The 23875-nt window shown below is 44.3% G+C and overlaps 1 protein-coding gene across 1 annotated transcript in view; it reads left to right on the forward strand.

Annotated features, from left to right (window-relative positions):
- The first annotated feature begins 339 nt into the window (after positions 1-339).
- The window catches only part of xpnpep2 (X-prolyl aminopeptidase (aminopeptidase P) 2, membrane-bound), a 32181-nt gene continuing 8645 nt past the window's right edge, over positions 340-23875 (forward strand). Inside the window, exons 1-17 of the mRNA XM_046324212.1 lie at positions 340-535; positions 7818-7879; positions 8434-8544; positions 8768-8831; positions 13754-13858; positions 15809-15895; positions 16111-16254; positions 18984-19085; positions 19180-19261; positions 19334-19538; positions 19737-19826; positions 22002-22111; positions 22216-22293; positions 22398-22469; positions 22649-22709; positions 23036-23105; positions 23607-23711. Of these exons, the coding sequence (XP_046180168.1) occupies positions 487-535; positions 7818-7879; positions 8434-8544; positions 8768-8831; positions 13754-13858; positions 15809-15895; positions 16111-16254; positions 18984-19085; positions 19180-19261; positions 19334-19538; positions 19737-19826; positions 22002-22111; positions 22216-22293; positions 22398-22469; positions 22649-22709; positions 23036-23105; positions 23607-23711 (1597 nt within the window). The 5' untranslated portion in view covers positions 340-486. The remainder of the gene's footprint in view (positions 536-7817; positions 7880-8433; positions 8545-8767; positions 8832-13753; positions 13859-15808; positions 15896-16110; positions 16255-18983; positions 19086-19179; positions 19262-19333; positions 19539-19736; positions 19827-22001; positions 22112-22215; positions 22294-22397; positions 22470-22648; positions 22710-23035; positions 23106-23606; positions 23712-23875) is intronic.

Consider the following 23875-nt stretch of genomic DNA (forward strand, 5'->3'; position numbering starts at 1 on the left):
ACAGACCTCTATTACAAAATAGATGTTTATTTCAAGAGACCACCTGTATTACATAGAACCTGTGTTATCAGGTTCTTCGATTAATGATGGTATTTCTAACCAGGAAATAGAAATAAAAGGGCATCCTGAAGGGAATATTGTTTTATATGCCTTGGACTGCTAAGAGAGACGGGCAACAAGCAGTGGAGCTGAGCGGCAACGGCAAAATGACACACTGGTTTTTATGGCATGGAGCAAAGAGAATTTATGGAACGGAGAAAAGAGATCCATACCTCAGCCAAAGTTCCACCCTTTAAGCTGTTGTGGTTGATCTCTGTCAGAAGAGGGGATAGTGCATGGTGTATCGTACAGACAGAGGGAGGAGAGAGACGTGGCAACACACTCACTGACACACCCACACACCCACCTGTCTCACATACAGTACATTCATGCAGGCATTACCGTCACTCTCTGTGGAATCGCTGGTGGCAGACAGTTTGTGCCAAGATGCCCTTTTCTGACTGGCTCCTGGTTGGCACTCTTCTGGCACTTGGAGGTAAAAGTTGAGTTCTAACTTCCTGTGATGATTGATGTAGGATTTCTGTGCGAAATGTCGAGAGGCTCTTAGTTGATATAGGGTACATTAGAATTTGCCATCTGCTGTTGGTTTCATGCCTGTTGGATAATTCATTGGAATATCTTTGAATGTCATTTGCCTGAGAATGAATCTAATGAGAATGACACTCTTATCAATGATTATGCATTCTGGCATGTTGTTGAGAAGTCAATCTTTTGATTGCTTCTATTTTCTTTAATTGAGAGAACTATTGTGTTGCACTGGGATTTTATGAAAGGTATTATTATACACGATTTGTCTGGCTGCTCTCTTCTTTCTCTACTTGCAAGTGTCACGAACCGGCTCAAAGCCCGTAACAAAGGGAGACAACGTGGAGATAAGGAGTAGCAAAATCTATATTTATTAAATAAGTAACTAAGTATAATATACAATGGTGTGTGTAATCAGTAATCAGTAGTGTAAGTGAGTGTTTTGCATGCATGAATGTGATAATGCAGGGTGATGAAAGGTGCCAAAGCAAACAAACAAAAGGCCACCAAGAACCACAACAGAATCTACAACAGGTGTCTGCATGGAGAGAGTCTCCTCCATGAATGTGGAAGAGGTCTATTTATCCTGGGAGACACCTGGCCCAGGTGTTTCCCATATAGCTGACGACCCTCTCAACTCCGCCCACCGGCATCCTAATAAGGAAACAAGAACAAAGACAGAATACGGCAGACAGAGTGGGAGGGTCGTCACATTCCCCCCCATAAAACCGGGGACCAACAAGGACCCCGGAACAACATACCAGCCTCCCGCGTCCCAAATTGACACAGGCCTCCGCGTCCCAAATTGACACAGGCCTCCGCGTCCCAAATTGACACAGGCCTCCGCGTCCCAAATTGACACAGGCCTCCGCGTCCCAAATTGACACAGGCCTCCGCGTCCCAAATTGACACAGGCCTCCGCGTCCCAAATTGACACAGGCCTCCGCGTCCCAAATTGACACAGGCCTCCGCGTCCCAAATTGACACAGGCCTCCGCGTCCCAAATTGACACAGGCCTCCGCGTCCCAAATTGACACAGGCCTCCGCGTCCCAAATTGACACAGGCCTCTGCGTCCCAAATTGACACAGGCCTCTGTGCCCCAAATTGATGAGGGTTTACGTGTTCACACTTACAATTTGCCCCAGCCAACCTCCTCCCCAGACCTCAGCAACCTTCGCACAGGAAGCAACATTTAAGAGGAAAGAAAACAAGACCAGGAGGGAGCAGACAGGACAGAGAGAACATGACAATACGAAACAATGGTCAGTCACGTAAACATTAGGAACAGGGCGCACGAGAGAGCGCATCAGCAATCACGTTTTCAGTCCCCGGATGTGCCTCACATCGAGATGGAATGATTGTAAAAATAAACACCATCGCATTATCCTCTGGTTTGGACACATCATGGACCTCAAAAAAGTGAGGGGGTTATGGTCGGTGTAGACCACAATAGGTACTACCCCGACCCGACATACACTTCGAAGTGTTGTAGCGCCCAAATGAGTGCTAGCGCTTCCTTTTCAATAACCGAATAGTTCAACTGATAATCGTTAAACTTTTTAGAAAAGAAACTAACAGGCCTCTCAATCCCAGACACATCTGCTTGCAGCAAAACTGCACCTGCCCCCACATGACTAGCATCCACCTGCAAGGTAAATGACAAATCCATGCGAGGAGCAGCCAGCACTGGAGTTGAGGTAAGCAACCTCTTTGAATCTTCAAAAGCGTGTTGACAACGAGTAGACCAAACGTAAACAGCCTTAGCTTTCAGCATATCTGTCAAGGGAGCGACCACAGTAGAGAAGTTATTACAAAAACTACGGTAATAACCAATCATGCCCAAGAAACGCATCAGTTCCTTTTTAGTAGTTGGTGGTGGAAAAGCATCAATAGCCACCACTTTAGCCCGAACAGGACGCACTTCACCCTGCCCAACCACTTTTCCAAGGTATGTAATGGTCGCCTGAGCAAACTCACATTTTGCCAGATTGATTGTGAGGCGACCCGCAGCCAGACGTTCGAACAAGGCTTGAATACGGGACAGATGTTCTTCCCAAGTATCTGCATAGATCACTACATCGTCCAAATAAACAGCACACCCGGTCAGACCGGCGACAACCCTGTTCATAAGTCGCTGAAAAGTGGCAGGTGCATTGCGCAGACCGAAACTCATAACTGAATACGAGTACAGACCAAAGGGTGTAATAAAGGCAGAGATTTCACGTGCCCTACTCGTCAGTGGCACCTGCCAATAGCCTTTTAACAGGTCAAATTTGCTCACAAACTTAGCTGCACCGACTTGATCAACACAGTCCTCCATCCGAGGAAGAGGAAATGAATCTGGCTCTGTGACACTGTTTACCTTACGGTAGTCCGTACAAAAACGGTTTGTTCCATCCGGTTTACTGACCAAGATACAGGGAGAAGCCCAACTGGAGAAAGAAGGCTCTGCTATCTTACTCTCCAGCATGTACTTGACCTCAGCATCCAGACAACGTAGTTTCTCTGAAGAAACTCTATAGAACCGCTGACGAATGGGGTCAGCACCTCCAATGTCAATATCATGTTCTATTAAGTTTGTACGTGTAGGTGTATCAGAAAATAAACCTGGAAATCTCTGAATCAGACCAACCATCTCTTTCCACTCATCAACAGGTAGGGGAGTGAGAAGACTCTAAAATATCCAGTGTTTCTGAATTTTTCAATCTACCCTGCAATATACAATCGTCAGGACCAGGAACATCTTCCTCCTCATGCACAGGTCTAGCACGACAAGAACCCAAGGAAACAACGGTATCAGCCAAAAGAACAGGTTTACCGTCCTCTGTAGAATCCCACTGTTCAGTCTCAGAGGAACGTGCATAATAGGGTTTTAACAGATTTACATGGCACAGCTGGTGTGCTTTCCTCCGTTCTGGAGTGGCAACTAGATAATTTTGCTCAGTGTACTGGCGCACCACTGTATATGGACCTTGAAATTTGGCTTGAAAAGGAGAACCAACAATTGGCAGCAGAGCAAGAACCTGGTCACCTGGACTAAAGTGACGAGGCTCAGTTCGGCGATCAAATATGCCCTTCATCCTCTCCTGTGAAGATGATAACTTCTCTTTAGCCATTTCACCAGCGGCATACAGCCGTCGCCGGAAATCACACACATACGAACACAGGGACTGAGGAGGCTCGGGAGACTTCCAGTCATCCTGGAGAACAGATAAAAGTCCACGCACCCTATGTCCAAACACAAGGTCATTTGGACTGAAACCTGTGCTCTCCTGTGAAACTTCCCTAGCGGCTAACAGTAACCAAGGCAACCCCTCCTCCCAATCCTTATCCATCTCAGTACAATAAGCTCTCAACAAAGACTTAAGTGTTTGATGGAAACGTTCCAGTGCTCCTTGACTTTGCGCGTGATAGGCGCTAGACACATTGTGTTTAATATGGAGCTGTTGAAGAACCTGACCAAACAGATTAGAGGTAAAATTAGATCCTTGATCACTCTGAATGACCTTAGGGATTCCAAACAATGAGAGAAAGTGAGTCAAAGCTTTTAACACCGATTTAGTCGTGATAGATCGGAGAGGATAGGCAGCAGGAAACCTAGTGGTCTGACACATCACAGTGAACAGGTAACTGCTACCCTTTTAGAACGAGGCAGAGGACCCACACAGTCAATAATCAGATACTCAAAAGGTTGGCTGAGTACAGGAATAGGAAACAATGGTACTGGTTTAATAACTTGATTCGGCTTACCAGTTAATTGACATGTGTGACAAGTTTTGATAAAATCAGAAACATCCCTCTTTAATCTAGGCCAAAAGAAATGTCTTAATATGTGATTGTAGGTTTTCCTCACCCCCATATGTCCAGCAACGTCGCTGTGAGAAGTTTCCAACACCAACTCACGAAGCTTAACTGGTACAACAACTTGACTAATTGCCTCCCCAGAAAAACACTATCATGAGACACCCACTTTCTCATCAGGACATCCTCTTGGAGAAAATAGCCATGGGCGACATCTCCCAACTGTTCTATAGGCACAATTTGATCACGCAACTCTTCCAACGTGGGGTCATCCCGTTGAGCATTGATTAGATCTGAGCGGGTTACAGATAACGGGATAACAGGGAAGACAGTGACATACTTTGTATTATTATCATTAGTCGGCGCAGTGACTAGTTCGCCACGGCTCATAGAACGTGTCACTGCACACGCAGAGAACACCTCTGGGAAACTCTGTACACTCTCATCAGGAATCCCAACAAATGACGGCTTAGTGGAAACCACTAGAGATGGAAACACGACTGGCCATACACGCTCACCTGCCAAGTTATTCCCAAGGATAACGTCGATACCCTCAATAGGCAACCAAGGACGCACCCCCACAACAACTTCACCCTTCACCAGCCCACAATCCAACATCAGTTTATGCAATGGAACTGACAGAGTGTTCAAACCTATTCCCCTAATTAGAACACTATTCCCCGAATCAGTCTCAGCAGAAAAGGGTAACACAGACTCCAACACAAATGATTCAGAGGCACCTGTGTCTCTCAGGATCTTCACTGGCACTAGGTCTTTACTTCCTAACATAGACACAAAACCTTCTGTAATGAAAGGTAAATAGTCTGGATCAATATGGACTTTCACATTCTCCTGGGCCTGAGGAAATGAGTCAAGAATGAACTGATGTGGAACAGGTGCAGCTAACGCAGCAGGCTTAGATTTAGCGTAAGCACCCTTTGACCTGAGAAGTGGACATTCGTTTTTCCAATGACCTGAACCTTGACAGTAGTGACACTCCTGCCCAAAGTCAGCCTTACCATGGGAGTCAGGTTCAACCCTAGTTGAATAGAACTCTGCCCGAGAACCAAAGTATCTCGGTGAGCGAAGCCCAAATCTATCCGAATGCCCCCACTCTTTCCGAATACGGGGTTTTGCAAAGACACTTTTGTGAGTCAACACATACTCGTCCGCCAAAACCGCAGCTTCAGCAACATTCTTTACTTTCTGTTCATTAATATAAGTGGCAATACGATCAGGAATTGTGTCCTTAAATTGCTCTAACATAATCAGATCACACAGCCCTTGGAAAGTCACAACTGCAGAGGCGGAACACCAGCGATTAAACTGTAAAGATAACTGTCGTGCAAACTCAACATGAGTCTGGTTATCGTCCCTTTTTAAAGTTCTAAATCGTTGACGGTAAGCCTCAGGGACCAATTCATAAATCTGTAACACAGCTGTTTTAACTTTATCATAACTGGCACTGTCGTGTACACTAAGAGCTGAATATGCTTCCTGCGCTTTACCAGTCAGCACACACTGCAACATTAAAGTGCGGTCAGAATCAGGCCAACTCCTAGCGTCAGCAACCCGCTCAAACAACGAAAAGAATGTCTCGGGGTCCCTTTCATTAAACCGAGGCAATAACCGCAAGTTCCCAACAATATCAAATGTCTCTGGGGCATGACCAAAAGCGGAACTACCCCTAGGTAAATCTGGGTCACCTTCCCAAAACAAACTCTCCCCTGAGATCTTTCCTTCCCTAACCAACTCTATACGTTCTTGTTGCAACTTGATTTTAGCACGCTCCATATCTTGTTTAAATGCCAATTCCTTTTCATATTTCACACGATCATGCTCTAGCTTCTCACGATCATGCTCTAGCTTCTCACGATCATGCTCTAGCTGTAACAAAAGCAGTTCTTTCTGCTGTTCAAAAGAAGGCTACTAGGACTAACCGATGGAATGGCCATTGTAACGTTATGGGAGACAACAAATCCTCAGCAGAGGCTGGCCCGGTGGTAACTTCAAGAATACCACTCTCCATCAGATTGGCTTTCAATATCAACCTAATAGAATTCTTTAGACGTTTAGCACTAATCTCAACCTTGTAGTGTTCCGCGACCTTCAACAGCTGTTCTTTAGTACCTAAATCTAACAATTCCTCTGATGGAGAGCGAATGAACTTATCTACATAAGACGCCATAATCACACAAATTTTTTTTTATCGCTTTTCCCTTCTGCTGAGCACACCAGAACACAACCCGAGAATTGACAATCACCCTGAGCACCACAGAAGAGAGATGAGATATGGAGCTTCCCCAAAACCTACAATAACTCAACCCTAGTCTTCGTGCAGATTTGCGGTGGGAATTTACGCACTGTAGCCCGCTGGCAAGGAAATAGAACTCCCCAGCATGCTGGCAAATTCCACCAAGCCACGGATGTGCCCCGAGACAACTGCTCAGTCCACAGACACCACACAAAAATAACAAACATTAACCATGCCCAACATATTCCAAAAAATGAAACACGTCGCTAAACCTATCAGGGGAAAAAGGCTATAGCTCCGGGTAGCAAGTTCCACTACCCTACCCAAATCTCCCACCGAGGTACACAGCAGATTACTCACTTCAGACTGACGTCCCAACAGAAAGTAGAACAAGAGTTCAGGCTAGGCAGGGCCTGGAAACTAACCATTATACTCTCTCCAACATAGCACACAAACCAAACAACAAAGGCAACCAATACTGGGCCGATCACACTCAAACACCATATTCAAACCAAACACGTACCTCCACGGTCTCCCAAACCAATAGTTCAAAGATCCCGGATGAGCCCCCACTTGTCACGAACCGGCTCAAAGCCCGTAACAAAGGGAGACAACGTGGAGATAAGGAGTAGCAAAATCTATATTTATTAAATAAGTAACTAAGTATAATATACAATGGTGTGTGTAATCAGTAATCAGTAGTGTAAGTGAGTGTTTTGCATGCATGAATGTGATAATGCAGGGTGATGAAAGGTGCCAAAGCAAACAAACAAAAGGCCACCAAGAACCACAACAGAATCTACAACAGGTGTCTGCATGGAGAGAGTCTCCTCCATGAATGTGGAAGAGGTCTATTTATCCTGGGAGACACCTGGCCCAGGTGTTTCCCATATAGCTGACGACCCTCTCAACTCCGCCCACCGGCATCCTAATAAGGAAACAAGAACAAAGACAGAATACGGCAGACAGAGTGGGAGGGTCGTCACACAAGAGATTCTATAATTTGTCATTTTCTCACCATTGCATTTACTCCTCATTTGCCCCTGGCTGCCCAGACTGTAATGTCTGATTAAAGTCAGTAACTGAACAACAACATTGATCTAGAAACGCGCTTACACAGCACTTTAATTGTCACTTTCCAAGGTCTCTTCCTCATTAGTTTTTTTCCCATTTCAGGAAGCTGGAATGTCATTCGTGCAGACGGTGGGTCTGAGAGGAACTGCTCTGCAATCCCTCCGGTATGATTATCTAGCCCAGATTTAGTGCTGTTACATGTGTCCTTGTATACCACGTCCCTTCTGGGGACTCAAATAAATGTTTAGTGAATGAGTGTCAGATCAGTCAATATGTAATCAGGTCAGACACAGAGTATGCAGCCCTGTTTTTACAAATCTAAGGTCCACTCATTGGCATAATTAGCCTCCACTCATATTTAAAAAGAGACTCCGAGCAGGCGTTCTGGTTAGAATCAGGTCCTCCCTGTCCATATCATTTGATGAATTCATATTTATTGATCCTAGATCAGCACATCTATTCTGAAACGCTTTATGAATATGGGCCAAGGAATCTACACTAAATATCACTCAATTCCACTGTTGTTTTACTTCACTCATTCTGTCTGGACAAATATTGGGGAACTTGAGTTTTGGATTCCAGGAAACTCTCTATTTTGAGAAATCCACCCATCGTGACTCTGACTATCACGTGAATCATGCATTCATGTCAGTAGGCGATTCACACAGATTTGAAGGTTGGAATTCAGCCCTCTGACTCTCTCTACTGTTTGTTCCAGTACCTGCCCTCCACCGTGGTCAACACTACCCTACGGCTGCAGGCCTTGAGGGAGGCTATGAGTTCTGTCAATGTCTCTGCCTATATCATCCCTGGGACAGACGCTCACCTGGTAGGAGTGTGTGTATGTAAGCATATGTGTGCGCATGGTGAACGTGTGTGTGTGTGTGTGTGTGTGTGTGTGTGTGTGTGTGTGTGTGTGTGTGTGTGTGTGTGTGTGTGTGTGTGTGTGTGTGTGTGTGTGTGTGTGTGTGTGTGTGTGTGTGCGTGTGTGCGTGTGTGCGTGTGTGTGTATGTGTTGTGTGTGGTGCTGACAGCATGTGTATCTCCTACAGAGTGAGTACATCGCCCCACGTGATGCACGGATGGCTTTTATGACGGGTTTCACAGGCTCTGCAGGTAGATCTCCTAGATGTCCTTTCCTTCCTCCCTTCCTTTTTCTCCCTTCCGCTCCTAATTCGCCTCCCCTCAGTTCTAATCTACCACCTCTCCTCCTGTCTCAATTTCAGTCCTTCCCATTCATCTCACCGTTCTACTTCTCAGTTCATTTCTCACCCTCCTCCTCTTCCCTCCTCCTCCTTATCCTCTCCTATCTCCTAGTCCCACAATCATTTCACTCCCACCCTCCTCTCCTGATACCCTCTGTTCCACTCCTCCATCTTCACCGCTTCTCCTTCCCACATCCATCAGCTCCCTGCCCCCTCCCCCACCCTCTCAGAGCCATCGATGAGTGACAAATGAGCTGTGAATCAGGGAGCTTCCAAAGACCGATCAGCCTGGTCTCATAGACTAGACGTAACATAGTAAACTCAAACACTGAAATTAGTTTGAGATGTTACATTTGGTATGGTTACATAAGACAGGAGGTTACGTAAGGCAAAAAAATTAAAGGAGGGTGGTATAACGTGAACATCTAGAAACCCAAAGGTTGTCTGTTCAAATCTCATCAAGAACAACTTGAACAATTGCATATTAGCTAACCCTTTCCCTGACCTCAACCCATTAACCTAACTCCTAACCTTAACCCTATCCTTAACCCCTAGCTTAGCTAACATTAGCAACCTACCTAACGTTAGCTTTAGCCACCTAGCAAACATCAACAACAACAACTTGGAATTCGTAACATGTCAAATGTATTGCAAATTCGTAACATATTCTACAAATTGCACTTCATAGCATATCATACAAATTATAACTTGTAAAATATCAAATTAAATGGATGATGGACATCCACAAATGAATACATACCATACTAAATGGAGGGAGACAGATTTAGGTACACTACGTTAAGTCTACCCTTGAGTCCAGGTTGGACAGATTGATGGGGAGATCTATTCCTGGACTATTGCACTGACATAAACGGATGATCAATGCCATTTCTGTACTAGAGCTCAGGCAGATGAATAGATCATTCCAAGCACAGTTAAAATTTCTCCCCTGTGAATGAGAAAAGGTATTTTATAGTATTTTTTATTTTATATCCGGCAGATGTTCTGATTAGTCTGAGTCTGGCAGATTGCGATATACAGTGGGGCAAAAAAAGTATTTAGTCAGCCACCAATTGTGCAAGTTCTCCCACTTAAAAAGATGAGAGAGGCCTGTAATTTTCATCATAGATACACCTCAACTATGACAGACAAAATGAGGGAAAAAAATTGAGAAAATCACATTGTAGGATTTTTTATGAATTTATTTGCAAATTATGGCTGACTAAATACTTTTTTGCCCCACTGTATAAATAGAGGTCATCACCAGTATTACAAAGCTGTTATGATTGTGTTATGAAAATGCTTTGAATAATTTGTGATCATTTCTACTGTTGTACGTCACTCTGGTATGTACTTGTAATATACAGTGCCTTCGGAAAGTATTTAAACCACTTGACTTTTTCCACATTTCGGTACGTTACAGCCTTATTCTAGAACTGATTAAATTATTTTTTTCCCCTCATCAAAAAAGCTTTAAAAAAACTGAAATATTAGATTTACATAAGTAATCAGACCCTTTACTCAGTACTTTGTTGAAGCACCTTTGGCAGTTGATTACAGCATTGAGTCTTCTTAGGTATGCCACTACAAGCTTGGCACACCTATATCCCATTCTTCTCTGCAGATCATCTCTAGCTCTGTCAGGTTGGATGGGGGGGTGTAGCTGCACGGCTATTTTCAGGTCTCTCCAAAGATGTTCAATCGGGGTTCAAGTCCGGGCTCTGGCTGGGCCACTCAAGGACATTCAGAAACTTGTCCCGAAACCAAACTGCGTTGTCTTGGCAGCGTGTTTAGGGTCGTTGTCCTGTTGGAAGGGGAAGCTTCGCCCCCGGTCTGATGTCCTGAGTGCTCTGGTGCAGGTTTTCATCAAGGATCTCTCTGTACTTTGCTCCGTTCATCTTGGCCTCGAACCTGACTAGTCTCCCAGTCCCTGCCACTGAAAAAAAATCCCACAGCATAATGCTGCCACCACCATAATTCCAGACGTGACGCTTGGCATTCATGCAAAATAGTTCAATCTTGGTTTCAATCAGACCAGAGAATCTTTCTTATGGTCTGAGAGTCTTTAGGTGCCTTTTGCCAAACTCCAAGCCTGCTGTCATCAAATCAAATTTATTTATTTTATATAGCCCTTCGTACATCAGCTGATATCTCAAAGTGCTGTACAGAAACCCAGCCTAAAACCCCAAACAGCAAGCAATGCAGGTGTAGAAGCACGGTGGCTAGGAAAAACTCCCTAGAAAGGCCAAAACCTAGGAAGAAACCTAGAGAGGAACCAGGCTATGTGGGGTGGCCAGTCCTCTTCTGGCTGTGCCGGGTGGAGATTATAACAGAACATGACCAAGATGTTAAAATGTTCATAAATGACCAGCATGGTCGAATAATAACAAGGCAGAACAGTTGAAACTGGAGCAGCAGCACAGTCAGGTGGACCGGGGACAGCAAGGAGTCATCATGTCAGGTAGTCCTGGGGCACGGTCCTAGGGCTCAGGTCCTCCGAGAGAGAGAAAGAAAGGGAGAATTAGAGAGAGCATATGTGGGGTGGCCCGTCCTCTTCTGGCTGTGCCGGGTGGAGATTATAACAGAACATGGCCAAGATGTTCAAATGTTCATAAATGACCAGCATGGTCGAATAATAGTAAGGCAGAACAATTGAAACTGGAGCAGCAGCATGGCCAGGTGGACTGGGGACAGCAAGGAGTCATCATGTCAGGTAGTCCTGGGGCATGGTCCTAGGGCTCAGGTCAGTTGAAACTGGAACAGCAGCATGGCCAGGTGGACTGGGGACTGCAAGGAGTCATCATGTCAGGTAGTCCTGGGGCATGGTCCTAGGGCTCAGGTCCTCCGAGAGAGAGAAAGAAAGGAGAGAATTAGAGAACGCACACTTAGATTCACACAGGACACCGAATAGGACAGGAGAAGTACTCCAGATATAACAAAGTGACCCTAGCCCCTCGACACAAACTACTGCAGCATAAATACTGGAGGCTGAGACAGGAGGGGACAGGAGACACTGTGGCCCCATCTGAGGACACCCCCGGACAGAGCCAAACAGGAAGGATATAACCCCACCCACTTTACCAAAGCACAGCCCCCACACCACTAGAGGGATATCTTCAACTACCAACTTACCATCCTGAGACAAGGCTGAGTATAGCCCACAAAGATCTCCGCCACGGCACAGCCCAAGGGGGGGTGACCACAACAGTGAATCAACCCACTCAGGTGACGCACCCACTGCAGGGACGGCATGAGAGAGCCCCAGTAAGCCAGTGACTCAGCCCCTGTAATAGGGTTAGAGGCAGAGAATCCCAGTGGAAAGAGGGGAACCGGCCAGGCAGAGACAGCAAGGGCGGTTCGTTGCTCCAGAGCCTTTCCGTTCACCTTCCCACTCCTGGGCCAGACTACACTCAATCATATGACCCACTGAAGAGATGAGTCTTCAGTAAATACTTAAAGGTTGAGACCGAGTTTGCGTCTCTGACATGCGTAGGCAGAACGTTCCATACAAATGCAGCTCTATAGGAGAAAGCCCTGCCTCCAGCTGTTTGCTTAGAAATTCTAGGGACAATTAGGACAATGCTGTCATCTGCCTTTCACTGAGGAGTGTCTTCCCTCTGGCCACTCTACCATAAAGGCCTGATTGGTGGAGTGCTGCAGAGATTATTGTCCTTCTGGAAGGTTCTCCCGTCTCCACAGAGGAACTCTGGAGCTCTGTCAGACTGACCATCGGGTTCTTGGTCACCTCCCAAGGCCCTTCTCCCCCGATTGCGCAGTTTGTCCGGGTGGCTAGCTCTAGGGGGAGTCTTGGTGGGTTCAAACTTCTTCCATTTAAGAATGATGGAGGCCACTGTGTTCTTGGGGACCTTCAATGCTGCAGAAATGTTTTAGTATCCTTCCCCAGATTTGTACATAATCCTGTCTCGGAGCTCTACAGACAATTCCTTCGACCTCGTGGCTTGGTTTTTGCTCTGACATGCACTGTCAACTGTGGGACCTTATATAGACAGGTGTGTGCCTTTCCAAATCATGTCCAATCAACTGAATCACCAGTCAAGTTGTAGAAACATCTCAAGGATGACAAATGGAAACAGGATGCACCTGAGCTCAATTTCGAGGTTCATAGCAAAGGGTCTGAATACTTATGTAAATACTGTAAGGTAATTCTGTTTTTGAGGATTTAATCAATTTGAAAACGTTTCTAAAATAGGGAGTGTGATAGGGACTTGGAGATTAGTCAAGATTCAGAGAAAGTTGAACGTAGCAAAGTACAGAGAGATCCTTGATCCAGAGCACTCAGGACCTCAGCCAAGACATAGCCAAGACAATGCAGAAGTGGCTTCGGGACAAGTCTCTGAATGTCCTTGAGTGGCCCAGCCAGGGGACAGAGCTTGAGAGGATTTGCAGAGAAGAATGGGAGAAACTTCCCAAATGCAGTTGTCCAATCTTGTAGCGTCAAATCCCAAAAAAACTCGAGGCTGTATTCGCTGCCAAAGGTGCTTCAACAAAGTACTGAGTAAAGGGTCTGAATACTTATGTAAATGTGATATTTCAGTTTGTTTTTTAGTACATTTGCAAACATTTCTGAAAACCTGTTTTTGCTTTGTCATTATGGGGTATTGTGTAGATGGTTAAGAAAAAACATATATTTCATCCATTTTAGAACAAGGCTGTAACTTAACAAAATGTTGAAAAAGTCAAGGGGTCTCAATACTTTGCGAATGCACTGTAAGTTGCCTATGCATAAAAGAGTACCATAACTCTGACATGGCCACACATCATTGAAACTGAACACAACCCTCCATGATGTGTAATGTAACCCTCCCTCCCCAGGCACAGCAGTGGTGACCCTGAACAAGGCGGTCCTCTGGACAGACAGTCGCTACTGGGTCCAGGCTGAACGCCAAATGGACTGCAATTGGGAGCTGGAGAAAGATGGTAAGATGATTTGATGTGATTCATTAACCGATACCAATGGAGACAGCTCGTCTTACTGGGGTCCGACACATAACCAAACAATACATTACAGACAAACGTCTTTACAATTTACATACGTTTAAAAACATGAACATGTCCTTTGTGTGTGTCGTTTGTGTGCATGAGACTGTATTGCAAAAAGAAGAGACTAGAGCTGCAGACTGTGTTGACTAGACTAGAGCTGCAGACTGTGTTGACTAGACTAGAGCTGCAGCATGTGTTGACTAGACTAGAGCTGCAGACTCTGTTGACTAGAGCTGCAGACTGTGTTGACTAGACTAGAGCTGCGGACTGTGTTGACTAGACTAGAGCTGCAAACTGTGTTGACTAGACTAGAGCTGCAGACTGTGTTGACTAGATTAGAGCTGCAGACTGTGTTGACTAGACTAGAGCTGCAGACTCTTTTGACTAGAGCTGCAGACTGTGTTGACTAGACTAGAGCTGCAGCATGTGTTGACTAGACTAGAGCTGCAGACTGTTGACTAGAGCTGCAGACTGTGTTGACTAGACTAGAGCTGCGGACTGTGTTGACTAGACTAGAGCTGCAGACTGTGTGTGTTGACTAGCCTAGAGCTGCAGACGGTGTTGCTTTCCTGTCTGCCTGATCCTCTCATTTCAAATGCCCATCTCTATCTGATGAAACTACAAAAGGAGAAAGGAATTACAGTCACAAACACATGCACAAAAAAATGCACAGTGATGCAAGCCATCAATTAATCAATCAAATTCATTTTATGAAGCCCTTTTTATATCACCAGCAGCACAACGTTTTTTTACAGACACTGTACCCAGCCTACAACCCCAAAGATCAAGCGATGCAGATGCAGAAGCACAGTGTCTAGGAAAAACTCCCTAGGACGCAATAACCTAGGAGAAACCTAGAAACCTAGTCTTCTTCTGGCTGTACCAGGTGGAGGTTTATGGGTACATGCTGTAAGGCCAGATCTTTTTTTCAAAGCCTTCAAACGTTCATAGATGACCTGCTGGGTCAAATAATAACCATGGTGGCTGTAGGGGTGCAACAATTCAACACCTCGGGAGTCAATGTTAATTGGCTTTTCATAAACAAGCATTCAAAGTTTCAAAATGAAAGGTGCGGAGGGGGGTTAGCAGGAAGCAGAAGCAGGTAGGAAGTGAGGGGGTCGGGCAGCAGGTCTGGGATAAGGAAGCTCAAGCACACCCGTTGTATTGGCAAATATAAGTTTGAACAAAAACATAAATTCAACATGTAAAGTGCTGGTCCCTGTGTTTCATGACCTGACATAAAAGATCCCAGAAATGTTCCATGCACACAAAAAGCTTATTTCTCTCAAATGTTGTGCACATTTTTTGGGGGAGCATTATATCCTTTGTCAAGGTAATCCATCCACCTGAAAGGTGTGGCATATCATACACAGGTTCACCTTGTGCCGGGGACAATAAAAATACACTCTAAAATATGCAGTTTTGTCACAACACAATGTTTTGTCACAACACAGATGTCTCAAGTTGTGAGGGAACCAGAGCTGTTGCCAGATAATTTAACATGAATTTCTCTACCATAAGTCGCCTCCAACGTTGTTGGAGGGGGAAAAACTCGTTGTGATTGGTTGCGCCCCTGCCCAGTCATGCAAAATCCATAGATTATGGCCTAATGAATTTATTTCAATTGACTGTTTCCTTATATGAACTGTAACTCAGCAACAAATTTGAAATTGTTGCATGTTGTGTTCTTTTTTGTTCAGTGTATTATTATAATAGAGCTATGATAGAGGTGACCTTAAACAAACACATTGTCAAGGCTACCAAATGTCAAACATGAATTTATGTCATCTGAACAAATGAAACTGTCTCGGCAAGAAAGATGACTGTTGTGACAATGTTTACTCAAGCAAATGTTTGGTCTGTCCCATTGTTGCTTCTGCTCCACAGTGTCCATCAGCAGTATAGCTGACTGGCTTATTCGGGAGGTTTCGGACACTGATAACATCGGCTTTGACCCCTTCCTCTTCTCTATCCGTAAGGCAGTCCATAAAGATCCATGTCATACTTGACAGACTATGGCACTTTGGTTTAGCAAATAAGTATTCATGTACTATCAAATATATGGCTATATATATGCCACTTAGCAGATGCTTTGATCCAAAGTGCAGTAAATGCATACAGTATATGCTGTGTATGCGATCCCTGCAGGATGTACCACTGTATAATGGTTGTCTTTTCCAATCCCATAGAAACCTATGAGTCCTACAGCTACAACCTAGTTCCAGCCAAGCTAATGCTGAAGTCCATCCCTGACAACCTGGTGGACAGAGTGTGGACAGACAGACCCCTCATCCCTCCTGATAACCTCATCCGCCTGCCCGACAGAGTCGTAGGTGTGTGTGTGCCACTGTCTATCCATGTGTGTGTGTGAGTGTGTGCGTGTGATGAGTGTGTGAGTGAGCGAGTAAGTTACTGTGCAGTTCCCTTATCTCTGGGCTGATGAATAGATAAATACCGGCAAACAGTGCAGAAAGCCACAGGCTCACAAACTGTCATAAACATCCCCTTTAACTGCTTATGGCTGGTAATCATTGCCGATTATTACTCTGTGGAAGGGGCGGAAATGAATGGGGTTGTTTCCATTAGTCTTGTCTCTGTGTGTTTCCCCTGATAATAAACACTTATAGTCAGTGCCTGTCTTGGTACAGAGCTGTCCTGAACGTGTACCAGCAAATCTAATTGTTGGGGAATTGGGTACCAGCTCCTCTATTTCAAACAAAGTAACCTATCCCTGTCCCAGATTCGCATACTGAAGCAAAACATGTTGATCAAATTGGAATGAAGACAAGATCTTCATTGAGTAGGAGAGTGGGTATTAATTTACTGATTCCCACTCTGTTCTACTTTATTTGACACTAGTCTGTGGGTCTGAGAGTGACAGTAGGCTGTCCTGGGTGTGCAGGCTTTTGTTCAAGCCCTGGTCTAACCACATTGTAGGCTAAACATCATCTGCTCAACGGGACCTTGATAAGCAGACTTGAGTGTTTCGGGGCTGTAATCATAAGCCAAGCCTGCACGCCCAGGTGCTCTCCCGATGGAGGGTTGACCACATGTTGACATCATGTGACTAACTGTGCAGTTCTATGTGGGGGGGCTAAGTGCCTTTATCAAGGGAACAATGCCAGGAGGTGGTAAGTCTACACTGGATCAGACACAGCAGCTTCCCCATGTCAATAATGCTTACTTTTGCATGTAGGCTATGATAATAATCATGGAAATTTGGTTAAAATGGCGAAGTCATGGAAAATGTGTTTAAACCATTAACAGTGAATAATCAGAGAGCTTTATAGCATAATGTCATCGGTGAATTTTGGTAATCATAGTCTAATGGACCGACTTGGAAAAAGACTGCTCCTGCACTTATTCCATCCCAAGTCATGCACTGCTGAGAGTTCTGTTTTTACCTTGTTTTCTGTTATCATGATTAGACAGCAGTAGTGATGTGTGATTAAAATCACTGGGGGAAGCCAAACCAGGGGGAAAAAAGCCATATCACAACCTGTGTGTTGTGGTAATTGCGTTGTTTGCTCTATAACCTGGTAGTTCGTATGCCTTGCCACCGTGTTATACTGTATAGGCCTAAGGCTGAGAGAATAAGAAGACATTGGCAGAATAAATTTGACCCACACCTTGTTTCATCACTAAACTGGAGAGCAACGTCTGTCTGAAGTCCACAAAGCGTATTGCAAGTAACAGATACATGACCTACAGCATGGTCAAGCAAGTTAATGTTTCCAACATTGTTGGACCACTAAACAACTGTTGATTTAGAACCATGGAGAGTTACAAAGAAAACAGGAGCTGCCTCCACTATTCCCATCACCATTTCAACTTCAACATTTCAACATCATCAAATCACGTATGCCCTTCTTCTACTCCTATATAGTGAAAACTAAAATATACCAAAAACAATTTAGTCCAATCAACGTAAGCTAAATATGATGTGGCTGTCCATGGTTCTGATTTCTCTGTGTGTGTGTATGTGTGCGTGCGTGCAAGTAGAAAAAACATGTTGACTCACCCTACTTGTAGAGAAACGCAAATCCCATCCTCCTCTCTTTCATGTTGATGAAATGGTCTATCACTTTGTCATACAGTACACGCTTTTATTTTTTGTTGTCCTAGGGTGTCTGGCTAAAATGCTTGCTCGCTAGCCTAACTTCCTTTCATGGGCAACGGTAGCTAGCTAGCATTAGCCTTCTACATTTAAATTTTAGCCATTTAGCAGACACTCATATCCAGAGCTACATATTCAACTTCCATCCTCTCAGGCCAGGGGCACATTATGTGAATATATGGTTGGATCAGAATCACCGTTATAATCATTGGCCAGTACGGAGAATTAAAGGTTAAACACGTTTGTATTTTATTAAGTAAAACCACAAGTCCAAATCCCTATCTCCATCTATTGCTAATTTAGGAAAGGGCCTATTTTAGCTAGCTAGCTAGCCAGTTTACTTTAGCTCAACGCTGATAGGCTATTATAATAATAATAATAATAATAATAATATATGCCATTTAGCAGACGCTTTTATCCAAAGCGACTTACAGTCATGTGTGCATACATTCTACGTATGGGTGGTCCCGGGGATCGAACCCACTACACTGGCGTTACAAGCACCATGCTCTACCAACTGAGCTACAGAAGGACCACATTCTTTTATACTTTTTTAAATCAAGGAAGCCAAAAGCTCGCTAGCTTCCCGTGCATTCAATGCTACAGGCGGCAACAACATCATACTCTTTTTGACCAGACAGAATCAGATAGAGGACCCACAAATACAGAAAAAGAGAGGCACTATTTCACTAGCTCGGATGCTTTCCCTGGTGAGATAGATTCAGCCTCTTCAAAATTGAAGGAAAATCATAAAACACAGAGAGACGAAAGATAAAAAATATTGGTCACTTTGCTGGGGAAACCTGGCTTCCCTTGGCATCCACGAATACACTCCACTGTTAGACAGTAAGTAAATGGAGGGATCATAAAACAAAATGGCCTTTATGGTGACCCAGAGTCTGATTGTGTTTTCTCATCTGGCGCCGACACACACCCGTTTGACAGAGAGGACCTGGCAGATGAAAGTGGATAACATACGGACTCAGATGACAAACAATCCTTACAAGCCCACAGCGGTCCTGCTCTCTGCTCTTGATGAGACTGCCTGTAAGACGCCTGGACACTCCACATTCATATCCATTAACTTAACACTTCATTACTTGAAGTCCTCATCAAAGTCTTCTTATCTGCTCTGTTCCAGGGCTGTTTAATCTGCGCGGTAGTGATGTCCCCTACAACCCCTTCTTCTACTCCTATACACTGCTGACCTTCAATGAGATCTGGTGAGTCTGAAGTCCCAGTCCCCTTTGTGCGCCATAAAAGTTGCTCATTCATTTTTTCTCTCTCCCTCTCAGGTTGTTTGTACACAAAGACAGAGTGACAGAAGACTTGAAGTTATACCTGGAATCCACTTGTTTCCACCTGGCCCAATGTGTGCAGTTGTTCGAATATGAACACGTGCGGGTAATGCTGAAGTACTACATGACCACATCTGGTGTGAAGGTGTGGATTGGAACAGAGTACACCAACTACGCCCTGTACGAGCTCATAACTCCAGAGGTGAGGACAGGGGTGGGGATATTGACCTATTATTAAACTCCTCACTGGCTGGGAATGGTCCATTGAATGTGTGGCATATTTATTTATCACAACTCCCTACACTTTACTGTGGAAGAAAGTTGTTGTTGTGTCGCATTTCATGTACATGAGTAGGAACTGAGAGTATTAAAACCATATTGTTCTACCCCTTTGTTTTAGGAGAAGTTACTGACCAGTGCCTACTCTCCGGTGCTGACCACTAAAGCGGTGAAGGACGAGACAGAGCAGCGCATCCTGAGAGATGCTCATGTATGTGACACACACTATTCAAAATCCTATTTTTCCTAACCCTAACCCTTAACACAAAACCTTAACCACAAATCCTAAACCTAACCTTTAAGCCTAAAATAGCATTTTAACAAATTCAAGACATGAAAAAAGTCCTGACTTTTCAAAACTATTCTTGTTTTCCTACCTTGTCAGGACGTTATGGTCCTGATAAGGAAGAAGAACAGACAGAGACAGACAGACCAGACCAGACCAGACCAGACAGACAGACAGACAGACAGACAGACAGACAGACAGACAGACAGACAGACAGACAGACAGACAGACAGACAGACAGACAGACAGACAGACAGACAGACAGACAGACAGACAGACAGACAGACAGACAGACAGACAGACAGACAGACAGACAGACAGACAGACAGACAGACAGACAGACAGACAGACAGACAGACAGACAGACAGACAGACAGACAGACAGACAGACAGAGCTGGAGACTAAAGACTCCCTGTTCCCTCTCTGTATTGAGTTGTGCTCTTATTAAAGCCATAAAGTCTTACAACAGCAATGCTGGTGGCTCCAATAGCTCTTCAGATGTGTTATCAGTTCATCTTGACAAGCCATACTTTTCCATATTGGGATTTTTATATTGGAGGCAAGATTGCATACATTAACCCTTCATGGTATATCCTGTCTAAGATTCTGTCTTCTATCCATCACCATTAAAGTCAGCTTTTATGATTGGCACCAATAATGCCCTTAAATGTATGGTTCTTATACGGGTGTGTTATTATAAATTCCTCCATTCCTGCCGTCATGGCTGTCAGCTAATGGGGATCCAGATAAAGATCCAGATCTGAGCGCAGCAGTAAGATGTTATGCTGGTGAATGAGGACCCAAAAACGACTTAACAGAAACAGAGTCTTTATTCCAGTCTATAACAAAAACGATAATCCTGGATATAATCTCAGGTAAAGTCAAACAGGAAAACTGAAATCCTCTAGGCAGTAGAGGGGAACAACTGGATACGCGACCACAGACTGCAGGTCGCTTCGGGAAGGCGCAGGCCGTAGCTGATATAGATACCTGCTCACATGCAGCATCTGAAGAAGGCAGAAACACGACAGGGCGGAACAAGGACACAGAACAGCAAACATCAAACAAGGATCCGACAAGGACAGAAGCGGAAAACAGAGGGAGAAATAGGAACACTAATCAGAGGGCAAAATAGGGGACAGGTGTGAAAGAGTAAATGAGGTAGTTAGGAGAATGAGGAACAGCTGTGAGCAGGAACGGAACGATAGAGAGAGAGAGCGAGAGAGGGAGAGAGGGAGGGGGAGAGAGAGGGATAGAAAGAGGAAAAGAACCTAATAAGACCAGCAGAGGGAAACAAATAGAAGGGGAAGCACAGGGACAAGACATGATAATCAATGACAAAACATGACAAAGATATGACAGACTGTTGTCATGGCATTCACATTTAATATGGGCCAATATGTCAATGTGGTTGGATGAATTATGACTCTGGATGGACGTTGTCCTTTGAATCAGATCTAGTAATCAGCTTACACACCTTAACCTCAACCCTTACACACCCTTACCTAAAACATTACACACCCTAACCTCAACCATTACACACCCTAACCTCAACCATTATACACCCTAAATTAAACCATTACACACCCTAACCTCAACCATTACACACCCTTACCTAAAACATTACACACCCAAACCTCAACCATTACACACCCTAACCTCAACCATTACACACCCTAACCTCAACCATTACACACCCTAACCTCAGCCATTACACACCCTAACCTCAAACATTACACACCCTAACCTCAACCATTACACACCCTAACCTCAACCATTACACAAACTAACTTAAACCATTACAAATCCTAACCTCCACCAGCTTGAAAATCCTAACCTGTGGGAAAAAACGGAATGCTGATCTGAGATCAGGGGCCGTATGTATCAAATATCTCAGAATAGGAGTTCTGACTTAGGATCAGTATTATCTTTTAGATCACAATTCATAAGATTACATTAATCTGATCCTAGATCAGCAGTCCTACTTTGAGACGCTTGAAACATACAGCCCCAGAGTTCAAGGGTAACGTCATCCTACTTCTCAGTTGTAATAGGGGAATACCTCGTGTGGTCTGATTGTCCACCCTTGCTCTCCGTAGGTGAGGGATGCCGTAGCAGTCATACAGCTACTGATGTGGCTGGAAAAAGTTGTACCAGAGGGGAAAGAGACAGAGATGACAGCAGCATATTACGTCAATGAGTGTCGCAGGTGGGGAGAAGACACACACACACACACATGCATGTATGCACACAAATGCAAGCACTTAAGCACACACACACTTATTTGCTAACACTATCTTTGACACTTGACAGCAAGCAGAAGGACAGCAGGGGGCCAAGCTTTGAAACCATATCTGCCAGTGGGCCCAATGCTGCTCTGGCCCACTATAGGTATCTAGAGCTTTCCTTTTCCACCTTGTCTCCTAATGGTTTTTGCTTAGTATCTGCCTCACAGTACCACTAACTATTGTTTTGTCACAAACATTGTATTATAGCCCTTCTAATGCAACTAGCAGAAAGCTTACTGTTGATGAGATGTACCTGGTGGACTCCGGTGGCCAGTATCTGTGAGTAGAGAAGCTTATTCACTATAGCTGAGAATGTAGTTATCACCATAGAATTACAAATAACACATTATATTAGTAATTTAATAGGATCTCCATGGTAAATATTTGCAGTTTATTCTTCAGTTATTATCCACATTGATTCAAATGTGAGCCATGACTTGTTCTTCCTGTGACCATAGAGATGGGACCACTGACATCACACGAACTGTTCACTGGGGGATCCCCACCGACATGCAGAAGGTACAGGTGGCCCTATGGGGCTAAGTAGCTTTATATATACCAGGGATGGGCAACTTTGATAGGGGTGGGGGACACAAAAAATCTGAACTCATCACGAGGGGCCGGAGTGGCTTACGGGTCTGCGTACCCACATCCATACCCGCAGTCGGAGCCGGCCCTAGCCTTTTGGGGGCCCAAGTGAAATTGTGTTATCTCCGTCAAATGAATATGTAGATATATACCTTTATACATGATATATAACTTTATGTCGCCTATAGTTATTTCATATGTCTATTCTCATCATTTCAAACCAATTCTCTGATCTACACCGTTCTCTCACTCCAAAGGAGGCCTTCACTCGTGTGCTCATGGGAAATATTGAAATCTCTCGGACCATCTTCCCCTCGGGTACAAAAGGTGAGTGCAATGCAGTGTACAACTGCACAGAAGCAGATGCTCATTCACGTCACACTGTCAGAGGCGACTACTGGTGGATATGTAAAAGCACACGTGCAATGTCCTACACAACCACAAGAGGGAACTCTTTTTTCACTAGTCCATTAGCAAGATGATTTTGTGCTTATTTTACACAAAGTACATTGTGTCTGTTTGAGGCCCTGTTTGAAGAACAGTTTGAAAATACATCTTTCCTTCTTTGAGATCGCTGATCTGACATGACTGAAAGGTATATTACAAGCATTTCGCTGCACCCGCAATAACATCTGCTAAACACGTGAATGTGACCAATACAATTTGATTTGATGAGGGAATCTTTACTTTCACGCTTGTGTTAAATCAGTGATTACTTCAAGAGAGGAAGGAAAAAAACATGTTTTAAAGTGTGCCAACAAGAAGTGGTTGTAAAGGTTTGGAGGATGTTTGACACCAGGGCACATTAACGCTTTTGTTTATCAACAGGTGTAAACATGGAGATGCTGGGGCGCCGGGCATTGTGGGAAGTGGGCCTGAACTACGGCCACGGGACGGGTCACGGCGTGGGAAACTACTTTGGTGTCCATGAATGTACAATTGCTTTACTTATTGTTAATTTTGAATCTTTAGTATCGTTTTATGATACTGATATTCAGAGTTGTTTTCATTTCATTGTAGCAATCACACTGTTTTATTTTCTCTTTTTTACATTTTTTTATTCTCAATGCTAAAAAAAATCCTTGAATCCACTATTG

Source organism: Oncorhynchus gorbuscha, linkage group LG23 (genome assembly GCF_021184085.1).
Source record: "Oncorhynchus gorbuscha isolate QuinsamMale2020 ecotype Even-year linkage group LG23, OgorEven_v1.0, whole genome shotgun sequence".
In the NCBI taxonomy this organism is placed as follows: Eukaryota; Metazoa; Chordata; class Actinopteri; order Salmoniformes; family Salmonidae; genus Oncorhynchus; species Oncorhynchus gorbuscha.